We start from the raw sequence: 14,303 nt of genomic DNA, 5'->3' as shown, positions 1-14,303 counted from the left end.
GAGAGAAACGTCAGATTATATATGATTTTTTTGATAAAAATTAGAAAATAGTGATGCCAAAATATGTTAAACCATAAATTACACCATGGTGTGTGATTAGTTTGAGTTTTGCCGATATTACACATTTTAAACTTGTGAGTTGTTATCGTCTCATTCATCCCCTCTATTCAAAAATATATTTTTACTTATTTTGTCATAAACATTTTCAACTAACACTTTCCTCCTTAATCAATCACATTGCAACACAAAACTTATGCAATTTTTAAATTATTAGTTTTTTATTATATTTTCAAATCAATTATTCAATATGTTATTTTCATAAAGAGTTAATGCTTATTAATATAATGTATTTTTTAATTATTTACTTTTTAATTCTTTTAATTTTCAATTCTATATTAGAACCAAAATCATTAATCATTTAATTCTTGCTTTAGGAAAAATATTTCTAAAAATACAATATATACACATCATATAAGTATTGAATTAGAGTATTCAAGTTAAAAATGAGTGAGCCAAAACCCAAAAATTTATAAGGTTTGTGTATTATATTATGTATCTTTTTATTGAATTCGAGCTTTTTAGCATAGACAAATTATACTATATTCAAAGCAAGTTTTGGTCGACTTACTCGAGCGAGTTCAGACTACCAATTTTTATTATTCTTTATTTATTTTTTGGGACATTTGGCTTGATAATGATATGTAAATATTGTTTTTACAACATTATGACACTATGAACTTATAATAAAAATAGATAAAAAATAATGGTGTTATAAATTTGAATAAAAAATTAGAGTAATGTTAATAACACAAAATATTTATAATTACAATAATATTATAAAGTGGAGCCTGATATTATTCGTCCTATTTTTAGAATGTTATTTAAAACACATAAACAAAATGATGTATCAAATCAAATGAGAAGAAACATTTCATCATATATTCTACTTTTCTTGTATTAATTGTATATTTTATTATATTAACTTTAAAATAAAAACAAAATAAGGAACAATAACTTTTATACCAAAACCAAAAGACAACATAATTAATTATCATAGATAATACCACACAACCAAAATCAACTCGTACCAGTTTACAATGAAGATGTTAATAATGAATACTCAAATGATCCTACCTAAGATAAAGCATGATGATCATATATTATGATGATGATTATATTTTGACATATAGACTTTCTTATGAACTTGAGTCTACATTACTATTATTATAAATTGACATGATATTATTTTTAATAGTATCCAAAAATTTATATATTAAAGTGAAATAAAAATTATAATGTTAGGAAGTGAGAGTCCAATACAAATGTGAGAATTAATAAATAAATTATATTAAAAAACATATAAGTGAACTTGATATTACATATAAACTCAAATATAAAGTATTAGATCCATGAGTTTTGTTGAATAGGACATAATAAATGTGTTAAAAAATTATATATTAATATCAAATGATTTATATTTTTTAAATATATTAAATAGGTTAAAAGTTAAATAATTATTTTTTAATATTATACAGTTTAGCTTGCTATAACCCATAATCCACTTAAGATGAGTTTGAACTGCAATTAAATATACATAAATTATACGTTAGATTTTTAGCCCGATCTAATTTAACATGAATCGTATATAATCTAACCCAAACTCATTTGAATAGCCTGTTTTGACATGCCTAAATTAGAGTATATTTAACTGGATGGACATCTGCTGTCCCAAAATAGTGTGCAACTCCATGTGCCGCCACTGCTTGTAATTGGTCAAAAAAATAATTAATTATTAAAATTTTAATTTAAATATATTTTTCAACCAATTATAAACAGTGGTACATGGAATGACACACTTTGTAGTACAACAAATGTGCTCTCTATTTAACTAAGTGCTATAGAACTAAAATGTTATGCGAAGGCACTAAGTATCATTATTGTGAATCATGAAACAAAACTCCATTCCTACAATCATAATTTATTTTATTAATAAAAATAATCTTTTTCAACATATCATTATTAATATTGTGTCATTATCATTAAAAATAATTTATACATTAATTATTTTTTGGTATTATCTAGAGTATTTCTTCACCTCTTTTGAACAAAGAACTAGTCTCTTTCGGGATTCGTGACTGTCTCTACTAACATTAACTGTCACTCCTAAGAATAAAAAAAATTAACATTTTGGCTATGAATCTGGCGGAGCCTTACACAACTAAATCATCACTTTATTGGTTATTCATTTATTAAAAGATTGAACAATTCTTAATTTTCATTTCTTAATATCTAAGACTAAACCGTCCAATTAGTTTTGCTTATATTCTATTTAAATTTAACTTTTTCGGGTAATATTTTTCATATTCAACTTTACTTAATTATATAATATCATTTAAAATTGCAAATATTATATTTGATACCTTTTTAGATTAATAATATTGTATTACTAATAAAATGAATAAATACTTTACTCTTAATTAATATGTTAACTTTTTTGATAAATTGTGATGACTATAAAAAAAAGATAGGTATAAATTGTTTCAATGATTTCAATATCACTCAAACATTCTCTTAGAATTGAAGCCAAAGATGCCTCGTGGAACCCTTGAAGTTATTCTTGTCAGTGCAAAAAACCTTCCTAATGCTGATTTTCTCAGTAAGTAATCTTGTATATTATTATTAATATTATGCGCCGAGACTTTTGTTTCACCATTCGATCTATGTATCGTATTAGGTTAAATGTTAAATATTTGATTTATGGTGATGAGAGTTGTCGGGAGAGAGTTGTATATCTCGAAAAAAGATTAGTTATTTATGTATAAGTGAAGGAATAGTTTGGTTATATGATTAGATTAATTATTATATCTATATGAATAGTTTAGATTTTTTTTTCTTAAATTCTTATATCTATATGTGATTAGATTAATTTTTTTCAATTCAGTGTGTGTTTCCTGGTTCAAATGGGTTTTCTTTACATTAAATTTTTTATTTTTTATTACCAACATCAAGTATATTTTTATTATATAATTACCAACAACTAAATATATTTTTATTTCAAGAGTGTATAAATAATGATAGGTTTATGAGAATCTAATTTGTGTTGATTATATTTATTATGCATTTTTTGATGAGCAGAAAAAATGGATCCATATGTGGTTCTCACTTATAGGACACAAGAGCACAAAAGCAGTGTGGCTGAAGGTATGTTTTTAAGGATCGGGATCACATGTTCCAAACGGTGTCTCATTCTCTGTCTCAAGCCAATAATATATTAACACGTGAATAAAATAAAAAATTAAAAAGCAAAAGTTAATAAAATGAAGCACTCTAATTGACTTGAGACATAGAGTGAGATACTGTTTGGAACATGTGATCTCCATCCATGTTTTTACTAATTATTTTGCCATCTTCACAATTTTTTTAATTTTAAACATTAATATTTAATCATCATCGTCTCTTTAAAAATAAAAAATAATACAAATAAATAATGAATAATACAATGTGGTATGTATAGGTGCAGGATCTGACCCTATATGGAATGAAAGCTTCCTTTTCACAGTTTCAGACAATGTTTCTGAGCTGAAACTGAGGTTTATGGACAAAGATGATTTTAGTGATGATGACTACCTTGGTGAAACAAAGTGAGTTCAAATTCTTCTTACCACAAAATTAATTATATGGGTATATATAAATTATTTTTCTGATTATGTTGCTTTGGAATTTAATCATGATTCTGTTTTATTTTCCTAAATTTATTGTATAAAACAACACTGATTATTTGATTTAGTATGAGTGTTGGATAACTTTTTCTCTTTGGTTAATGTGTCAGAAAAATGTTGTAAGACATAATTTGACAGACTAAAAATATATGTTAAAATTTTATTTATAAATAAATCACTTATTTATTTGATTTGTACATTCATTTTTAAAAAATGTGTCATATGTGCATGTTCATATAATGTTTTACCCATGTTCCTGTTTGGCTTTATAGATTTTACACTAGAAAGTGCTTTATGTTTTTTAATTCCTTTCAAAAAGATAAACTCAAAAGCCGAAAAAAAATTGAAAGATATGAAATACATTTATGATATAACTGTGAAACCTTTTCTTTTCTTCATTTTCGATTTGCAGTATATTTTTGGAACCAGTGTTTTATGAGAAGAGCATTGGAGAAACTGTTTACAATGTTGTTAAGGAAGAGAAGTACTTTGGGGAGGTTAAGGTTGCTCTCCAATTTCATCCTCAGGTAAATTCTTTTTGGGGTTTGTGGCTGTCTCTCCTAACAAATATCATTCTCATGAATCAAACATTTAAACTTTTGGTCATAATATAGTAAGGTCTTGCACCACTATATATTAGACAAGAAGTTAACAATATTTGGGTTGGTGAATTTGCATAGACTAAAACCAAAATCACACAAATTTCCAATGAATAAGAACTTAAATAACTAATTTTCTTTTTATTTTATATAACACTATAGCCTAATTTATGGTTAATTATATTGTTATGGTTGCATAGTGGTGAAGATGGAAGCAATTTTGGTGGATGAAGAGAATCATAGTGGATCCAAGGAATTGATAGCAAAGTATGCTTAAATGTAATGGACTTTGCTAGAATAATTATATTTTCCAAATAATTACAAACATTGGACATTGTATTTGAAATGTGCTTTCAAGCTTCAATATATTCAAATCAAACTTTACATATTTAATTTGTTGTTTTGTTTTAAATTGTAGTTGTGGTTGAAGTTACTGTCATATTTGTGGTTAATGTGATTATGGTAATTGTGGTTTAAATTCTTTATGATTAATAATTTTTTTTGAACTTGATGTGTTCTTATACGATATAAATACAGTCTGATGCGGTTGTGTTACTGTCCAATATTCAAACATATTATTGTAATTTAGTATCATACCATACTTATGGTATGATGTAGTTACAATGTATCTTGATTGTACCTTTTGAAATATTTATCACTTTAGTGGAATTTAGTATCATACCATAAAAATGTATCGACTCATATATTATTTGGATTTGTCTCTACAATATATCATGTTTTATTTAATTTAAGTGTATTTATCATATTTTTGTTTAAAATATTACACTTATTTTCCATGTACGGGTGATGAGTATAATGAAAATATAAAAATTAGAGGGTTTGTATAGGTGTAAAAAAGTGAGGAATGATTTATGTAATTTCGCTAAAACTCAAGAGGTATAAATATAATTACTCTAATATAAATAATATAGTGTAATTAATTGTTGAAACTTAATAATAAATAATGTTAAAAGTAATTTGTTTATTTTTTTGTTATTAATGTAATTTGTTTATTGATAGTGTTTGAAAGGGGATTTGACAATATTTATTTTTTATAATTCTTAATTTACTTAATGGTGTTGGTTCTGTCTCAACCATGTCTTGAGTTCAACACTTAATGGTTGCAAACTTGAAATAATTTGTTAGGATCTATTTAGCGATAAGGTTAAGGGTTCGTGGTTGTGTTGCTCCCAAGAATCAAATCATTGACCTTGAAGATCTAATAGTCCTTACACCACTAGACTAATGCTTATTTGATAGACTTTGATGGGTTTGAAGTCTAAATAATGGGCAAAAAGGTTTCATATCATGGTTAAAAGTCACTTCTTGTAAGTCAAGATTTTTTTATCCAAATTTGAAGTTAACAATCAAATGCATAACTCTAAATAAATGTAGAGATAAAAAACTTACAAAAAAATTAAGGGGCTAAAATATAAGCAAGATATATTTTATAAGAACTAAAACAAATATTTAAGCTTTTATTTTTTAAATTGCACGTATTAACTTGTAATTGATTATATTTTAAAAATATACTTTTTTTACATTTTTTTTCCAAGTATCACACATGAAAATACAAACATATATAATTGATGACCATGGAACGAGTCGAACTAGGTCATATTCTTCACTAATTTTTTAATCTGACTCAACATCCAGTAAAATTCGATTATATTTAAGTCCGATCATGGATGGGCCACATTGGCTGATCGGGTAGGGTATTTCTTGCTCAACCCAATGATAATGGAGTTTGAGTAAGTTTTTTTTTGAGCCGGGGCATAGGAACGTATGCTAACTCTTCCGACGCGCATTTTTTCTATTCACAAGAGTCAAGACTCGATCTGTTCTTAGTTAAATGAATTAAACATGTATCACTGGCGTAAGCAACAAAGTCTTCCCTTCTTACCAAGCACTCCGTGGACACAAGGCCAGTCACCGTAAACTCGCTGCCGCCAGCGGTGGTCAATATCACCCTACCTCCTCCGCCGTCGTCACCCTGTGAAGAACCCTCGTATGTTGCATTCAAATTTCTCAATTACATACATACTACTTCGACGATTCAATTCAATTTATTGATTTATTTTTATTTGTTGTAATTTAATCTATCTTTCCTTTTATCATATTGGATTCCTTTATCAATGTCACGTTGGTCTAGTGTTGTAAGACCCTACTGAATCCCCAAGTTGGAGGGTTCGATTCCTGGGAGCGACACTTGTTTTGGGAGGGGTAGCTACGAACGCCGAAAGAGTATTAGTTAAATTGATTGTTGTTTTGTGGAAATTTTCAGGTTTGGTTAGGTTAAAATTTTCAATCAAGTCAAATGGGTAATAATGTTGAGTACCCCATATCAGAAAACACCCTTCAGTTACTCTATGATGCTTCTAACACTGTTAACTTTGAAAAGTCCTTAGAAATTCTCATTGAGATATCAAAATCTAATGTTGGCCGTCACGATCTTGCTTCCAAGAGGGTCCTCTGTGCAGTGCTGAATATACTTTACTCAGTCACTAATGCTTCACATAATCACCATCATCATGTTATTTCTTTGTGCTTTAAACTTCTCAGAAATTTGTGTGCTGGAGAAATTATAAACCAAAACTCGTTTTTGGAGCTTAATGGAGTTACCATTGTGTCTGATATTTTGAGGTCAGAGGTTGTTTCTTCGAGCCCTGATAAAGGGTTGGTACGTTGGGGTATTCAGGTTCTGGCAAACGTTTCTTTGGCTGGGAAACAGCATCAGTGTGCTGTTTGGGAAGAACTATACCCGGTTGGTTTTCTGTCTCTTGCGAAATTTCGTAGCAGGGAGACTTGTGACCCGTTGTGTATGGTGATATATACGTGCTGTGATGGAAACCCTGAATTGTTTAGAGAGGTGTCCAGTGATGGTGGTTGGCCTTTAATGGCAGAAATTGTGAGGACTGCTTCTTCTGGTTAGTAGTTTTATGTATTTGCTTTATGTTTTCTCTATGTTGTCATTGATGTTTTTTCTTCTTCTTGTAATCTGTTCCTTTATCTAAATGTCAAAATTTTGGGTTTTAACTACACCACAATGATGTAAAGCCAACCCACCTAGTAGGAAATGGCTTTTGTTGCTTAAGAGTTTATATAGTTTATATATATATATATATATGTATGTATATATCCTGCTAAAATCATCTGATATATAATATCTGACACTCCTTGATGTATTCTAGAATTTGGATCCATACATGGTACTTTTCTGTTTGTATATGATGTCATGAGTGCGATATGAAAGTATGAGGGTTTTAAAGTTGTGATACTGATTTGTCATTTTTTTATAACCCCTTTTGCTTATCCATTGCTTTATACTGAACCAGCTGGTTTTGGTGAGGATTGGTTGAAGTTGCTCCTTTCAAGAATCTGCCTTGAAGAGTCTCAGTTGCCTGTGTTATTTTCTAAATTGCGGCTTGTTGATATTGCCGAGGGCGAAGATACTGATTCCAATGTTGACCATCGTTCCTCCGAACAAGCATATCTTCTGCAAATCTTGTCAGAAATCGTGAATGAGCGGCTCAGAGATATTACTATTTCAATGGATGTTGCATTGTTTCTTTTTGGAGTATTCAAGAAGTCTGTTAGCATTCTTGAACATGGAGTGAGAGGTAAATCTGGTCTTCCTAGTGGCTCTGCTGCGGTTGATGTTCTTGGGTACTCTCTTACTATATTGAGAGACATTTGTGCTCAAGATAGTGTCGGAGATAATAGGGATAATGCAGAAGATGTTGTTGATGTGCTATTGCCATATGGCCTCATTGAGTTGCTTCTATATTTGCTTGGGGTCCTTGAGCCTCCAGCAATTATCCGGAAAGGAATAAAACAATTTGATAATCAAGATGGGGCTAGTTGTTCCTCAAAACCATGCCCTTATAAGGGCTTTAGGCGAGACATAGTTGCACTCATAGGAAATTGTATGTATAGAAGGAAGAATGCACAAGATGAAATTCGAAATAAGAATGGAATTCTACTGCTATTGCAGCAGTGTGTTACAGATGACGATAACCCTTTCCTGAGAGAATGGGGCATATGGAGTGTGAGGAATATGTTGGAGGGAAATCCTGAGAACCAGAGGATAGTTGCTGAATTGGAGATTCAGGGATCTGCTGATGTGCCTGAAATTTCCGCACTTGGTCTTCGAGTGGAGGTAGATCAGAGAACTGGACGTGCAAAGCTTGTAAACGTCCCATCCAATGAAAGATCATAACTTGGCTAGTGTAGACATCTTTATTAGTATGGTGTCTTCGTCAGAAGATGCATGGAGAAGCTAAACAGCAAAAGCGATGCTCCTTGTATTGTTCGTGTTTTAGACATTTAGGGTTAAATCCCCGATCGATCATAAGGTATGTAAGATCAATTGATTAGATTGATTTAAATGGAATATCTATTCCGGAGGAAACAATGCAGGTCAGGGCTGTAGATTTACATCTATCAGTTAGGACCTTTTTACCTTGGTGGTGCAATTGTTTTTCATATATACCAATCTAGTGCAACTTTCAAATTATTCATCAATGTGGTGCATTTAGGGAAGTTGTACTTACACTCTTAATATGTTTATCAAATGGCTTGCTATGTCACTTTCCTTATGATTGAATTATTGAATATACTTTACATTTTTGGGTGCAATACCATGGCACTATGATTATTTTTGGGTGCAATACCCTCTTAATGCTCTCTTGGTATACCATGAGGACCAGCTTTTTAACTTGTCTACCTAATAATTCCTGTTTTAAGCATGTTTTTCTTACCATGATTATTTTTCATTCTTGCTGTAACACCCCAGCCCTGACATGCGACCTCCAAGACTCGTGAATATATTGAGCGTGATACCCACAAGCTTAAATACCTCTGCAGTATTTTATACCCAATGAAGGGGAGCCTTCTGCGACTCGAACCTGTGACCTCAGAGTTAAATAGTCGTTACCATTAAGCTACAGTTGTGGATCTATTTTCCAAATGTCATGTGCCTCAAATTTGAAGTGTTGTTATTTTCTGCGCTGTCATGATAATGTGAATTGAATAGGTTTGCTGGACAAAGTATTGTACTTTATTGGGGAACTGGGTTCAAAGTTAGTATATGCCTGAATGCTGTTTGCTTAATACTAGTATGAATACATGGTCACTTCTCTTTTCTTTCCCTTCTGTTTTTAGTTGAAAGCATGTTTTTTTATCTGTAATTGTTAATATCTTACATCTCTAACCATCAAACTACTTTATCCTTTTTGTTTTTTAAATTTGTTATGGGTGAAGCTCGAACTCATAACTTCTTTCATTCCATTCCTTAAACTTCTTTATCTTAACCATCAAACCAATTGGAAGCATGTTATTCAGAATTACCAACTATCAAGTAATCATTCTAAAAGCCTTGAAGGTTCCTCATTCAAAGTTAATTTCCACAACTAAATGAATTTATTTTCTTACATAAAATTTGTTGCATAATTAAATTATTGTTGGCATTTCGATATCTTACAAGACTACAAGAGTATAATATTTATGTATTGTCAGTGTAAAGATTTATATACATTTATATATCATCCATCATTTATTTATTATCTTTTTTGAAGAGACAATGATGATAAATAACTTATTTGCTCCACTATGTTTAACAAATTGAATTGGTATATTACTATTCGACTACCATTAAAAATTGCAAGAAAATAAATTCATTTTATGCAAATAGGTTGTAAATTCAAGATTATTAAAAAGAACATGTAATAATAAATTTATAAATAAAGTTACAAGAGAAAAATGTCCAAATAGACAACAAACAACATTGAAATAATCATCAAGGATCAATCATGTAAATTACCCTTTTGCCACTACTAATGTAATAATGCATATAACTTAAAAACAACATTGTAATGATTCATCAAATATTACCCTTTAGAAAAACCTTTTTCTATTGCCAAGTTACTGCTATAGGACTTTGAACCTTATATTTCCCAGATACCCAAATGAGTGACCCAAATGATGAAACACCAGAAGTTTTTGCTCTTCCAAATGCAAAAAATGTCACATGGTAACTCAATTTCTGACCCATTTTTTCAAACCTCAAATTTCTTGGTACAACACTAACTGAAACTCCTTTTGGTTGTTCAACTTTAACAACATAGTTACTTTGTTGTTTCCCAACATTTGTAACAACTCTCTTATATGTCACACTAGCATTCATTGCACTTTTTTTTCCTAATAGAACAGAAAATGAAGGGTAGTTTAAGTCACCAACTTGAAAAGCTGGTTTTTTAGGACATGCAAAGTTACCTTTTGATAATAAACCAATCTGTGAAGAGGTATAGTTTAAGCTGCATAAGTAGTTTAAGTAATCTTTGGTGCTTATATCATAGACTAAACCAGGATCAGATGCACTTTCTGGCTTAACATGGCCTGAACCAAATGCAAAAGGGTTAGCATATGAGTTATTTGAACCAATATCAGTAATTGGAGTTCCTTTATTGTTGAATGTATAAGCAGTAGTCATAAGAGCTGATTTTATAGCTGCAGGAGACCAATCTTTATGCACAGATTTAAGAAGTGCTGCTATGCCACTAACATGAGGGCAAGACATTGAAGTACCTGAGATTATGTTAAATAGTACACTTCTTTTGTCACTCTTGAGCATGCTTGGGCTAGTTTTTGATGGCCATGCAGCCAAGATGTTTACACCTGGTGCAGTAATATCTGGTTTAATAACATCTGGTCCTGCTATACTTGGTCCTCTAGATGAAAATGCTGCTATTATTGGTGCAGGGTCACCATATTTTGTCCCTATAAAGGAAATTGAAGCTGTTGGGTTTTTAGAAGAGTTGATATAGCTTCTAATAATATCACTTGTTGAAGCTCCTATAGAAGTGGCTGGCAAAATGTGAGGGTCAGCAAATAGCTCTTCTCCTTGGCTTTTTGAGTTAAGTAGTATCATTCCTGCTCCGCCTGCCATTTTCACTGCCTCTCCCTTTTCGGTTCGACCATTTAGTCCTCGTTCGCATGCAACTATTTTTCTATGCACAAGCTTTGAGTCAAGTGAGCCTTTGGTGCAAAACTGTGCTTCCCTTTTTGTTCCTGCTGATTTGCCATAGACAAGTGGCAATTGGTTTGTTTGCTTGCCTTTGTATAGAGATGATCCTGTAAAAATCTTTCGGTTTCCGAGCTTGACTTTTGTTGGGAAAGTTCTGTCAGTATAGCTAGCAGCAACTGTCATGATCCATGGGGCACCATTTCCAACTGTTGATTCATAAGGGCCTGAATTGCCTGCAGAACAAGAAACAAAAACACCTTTTTGGGTTGCCCCAAATGAAGATATGGCAATGCTATCATTGTAAAAAGGTCTCGGAAAACCTCCTAAAGAGAGTGATAATACATCAACTCCATCAGAAACTGCTTGGTCCATGGCTGCTAATATGTCAGAATTGGCACAGCCCGAAGGCCAGCATACTTTATAAGCTGCAATTCTTGAGGAATACCTCATTCCACTTGCCGAACCTCTAGCCTGCCCCAAAAACTCAGCATTTTGAACAATATCTCCGGCTGCAGTAGAGGCGGTGTGTGTTCCATGCCCTTGGGAGTCTCTAGGGGAAAGATAATCCACCGTTCTGTTGATTTTTCCGACGGATTTTTCGTACCCTTTGAAATAGGCCCTTGCACCAATAAGCTTCTTGTTACAATTCGATATAGAGAAATTGGTGCCTTGTTCACAAACACCTTTCCAACGATGCGGTACTGCAGACAGACCCGAGTCTTTGAAACTGATGTGTTCAGGCCATATCCCTGAATCAAGGACTCCAATGATAACATCCGATGCCAAGTTCGGAGCACTCCAAAGTCCGATTCCATTTTGTAGGCCAAGAAAATGTGAGGTGTATGTTGTGTGGAGGGTTAATAGTTCATCAGGGATGGCTGTAAGAAAACCATCAACTTGGTTCAAGTATTTAAGCTGTGTCTCAGAAAGTGAGGCTGCAAAACCGAACATGCTGGTTTCGTAGGCGTAAAGAAGTTGAGGGGCTAAAGTCTCTTCTTGTTCATCTTCTTCCATTGTAGCTTCAGCAATGAAATCAATGACTGATTCAAACCATGGTTTTGTGCTATCTAGAGAATGAATTGATGCTAAGATTTTGGTCTTGTCCATGTGTACTATATATGTATGTTGAACTCTGAGAGCCATTGAATTTGTCACCATAAAGGCCAAGAATATGAAGAGTATCCTAAAGATCATGATGCCTTAAAAAAAGGGTAGTAAAGTCTTAGAATATATAGCCAAAAATTAACAATTTAACACAAAAATGAAAGTAGGAAGTAGAAATATGATAGAACAATTATATCATTTCTAAACTTCTATTAACCACTTTCCATTACCAGATTCTGTTATATTTTGCTTTCTTAATACACATTTTTAGTTAGGAATCAAACTCTAATCTTAACATAATGTGACTTTAGGAACATAAATAATGCATGTGTAGATAAAACTATGCAAACATGCATATGATATATTCTACATTCATGTTCACTACTATAAACTAAGGTCTATGAATAATGCAGAAAGATACAAATAAACAGGTAGAGTTAACAGTTCATACCTATGCTTGTCTTAACACAAGAGCATGAAAAGAAGTCTATGGAGTTATGAATGCTAATAAACTTGTCACATTAAATCTTATATAAGCACTAAAAGTTTAATATATATATGATCATTGCAATTAAACAAGTGTGTAACTTTTCTTTACTTTTCTTCTACTTCAAGATTGCAAAGATTACATTAAATGATTGCAGTCCTAAGAGCTTCAAAAATAGACATAATTTTTTGGTGAATAGAGCAACATTTATACTCATAGTGCTTACATTTATAATGTAGAAAACATAGTGTAAAAATAGGGAAATTATGATTATATCGTAAAAAATTGTATAGATATGGTGAAGTATATATATATATATATATATATATATATATATATATATATATATATATATATATATATATATATATATATATATATATATATATATATATATATATATATATATATATATATATATATATATATATATGTGTGTGTGTTTTATGAATGAATTACTCAATTTTGAAATATCTTTTTCTGTACCAAACTTGTTTTCTGGTTTCAACTAATGTTTTATATTTCACTATGCAATAGCAAATTAGCATCTGGAGCTTAATATTGTGGTTTCGAGAGTCTCCGTAATAACACTGTGATTACATTTGTGATAAACGTAATATAACTATATCCATAATTCTATACATAGATAATTTGAACTATTAATCCTTTCCGTTTTGAGAAGCTTCTACATTTATAATAATATAATTTTTTAGACTATAGTGCCCTTAGAAGATTAATTAGCATTTTGAAGTATAGCTTAAGAGTGTATTATGTTATGAAAATTGCTTATCAAGTTTATGAATCCAAATTTCCTATACTAAAAGTTTTCTCTGTCTTTATATTAACTCAACGATATTTTTCTAAATACCTAAATATATTAGTATGATAATTAATAAAAAATTAAATAAAATGTATTATTTACTACTAGGCAAAATTCTATCGAGTTAGTATAGAAACATAAAAGTCTTTTAAAAAGTTTTGTGCCTATTAATCACCCCAACTACTTGTTGTTCAACCCGACATGTGGGTTTATTTATTACCTACCTATTAGGTCTTTGTTCCTACAGTTATTGTAATCCTGATAAATATAATTTTGAAGCCACAACATACACTATTTTAAATTGCGATTATAGTTATAGTTACATTATACGTTTATTATAATTATGAAAAAATGTGACCGTAATTTCAGTTACGATGTAACTATAGAAATTCTCAAAACCACAATATTATGACCGAAACTCCGATTGCAGAGTGCAATTTAAAACAGCTGGTGAGCGCATGACTATCATATGAAGATCTTGCCAAATTATTCAAAGTTAGTTGAGTCACGCGGGTGTTTGTTATGTATGTGGGGCTAAAAAGCTTTAGAG

At 31.0% G+C, this 14,303-nt stretch overlaps 3 protein-coding genes across 3 annotated transcripts; 2 read left to right on the top strand and 1 right to left on the bottom strand.

Moving 5' to 3' along the window:
- LOC109360424 (C2 domain-containing protein At1g63220-like) lies at window positions 2,570-4,744 on the top strand. Its single transcript, XM_019605321.1, has 5 exons — window positions 2,570-2,656; window positions 3,136-3,201; window positions 3,515-3,641; window positions 4,132-4,246; window positions 4,519-4,744. Exons 1-5 carry the CDS (start codon window positions 2,590-2,592, stop codon window positions 4,522-4,524), a joined length of 381 nt encoding a protein of 126 aa, XP_019460866.1. The 5' UTR covers window positions 2,570-2,589; the 3' UTR covers window positions 4,525-4,744.
- LOC109360420 (ataxin-10) lies at window positions 6,180-8,834 on the top strand. The gene is made up of 3 exons (XM_019605314.1): window positions 6,180-6,326; window positions 6,603-7,245; window positions 7,654-8,834. The coding sequence occupies exons 2-3, from the start codon at window positions 6,636-6,638 to the stop codon at window positions 8,535-8,537; spliced, it is 1,494 nt and encodes a 497-aa protein (XP_019460859.1). The 5' UTR covers window positions 6,180-6,326; window positions 6,603-6,635; the 3' UTR covers window positions 8,538-8,834.
- Window positions 10,024-12,959, bottom strand: LOC109360859 (subtilisin-like protease SBT1.1). Its single transcript, XM_019606037.1, has 2 exons — window positions 12,898-12,959; window positions 10,024-12,542 (listed from the first exon to the last, which is right to left on the bottom strand). Exon 2 carries the CDS (start codon window positions 12,534-12,536, stop codon window positions 10,230-10,232), a length of 2,307 nt encoding a protein of 768 aa, XP_019461582.1. The 5' UTR covers window positions 12,537-12,542; window positions 12,898-12,959; the 3' UTR covers window positions 10,024-10,229.

Source organism: Lupinus angustifolius, chromosome LG11 (assembly GCF_001865875.1).
Source record: "Lupinus angustifolius cultivar Tanjil chromosome LG11, LupAngTanjil_v1.0, whole genome shotgun sequence".
NCBI lineage: Eukaryota > Viridiplantae > Streptophyta > Magnoliopsida > Fabales > Fabaceae > Lupinus > Lupinus angustifolius.
Note: the sequence above shows the minus strand (reverse complement) of the source record. Positions and strands in the feature narration are given on the sequence as shown.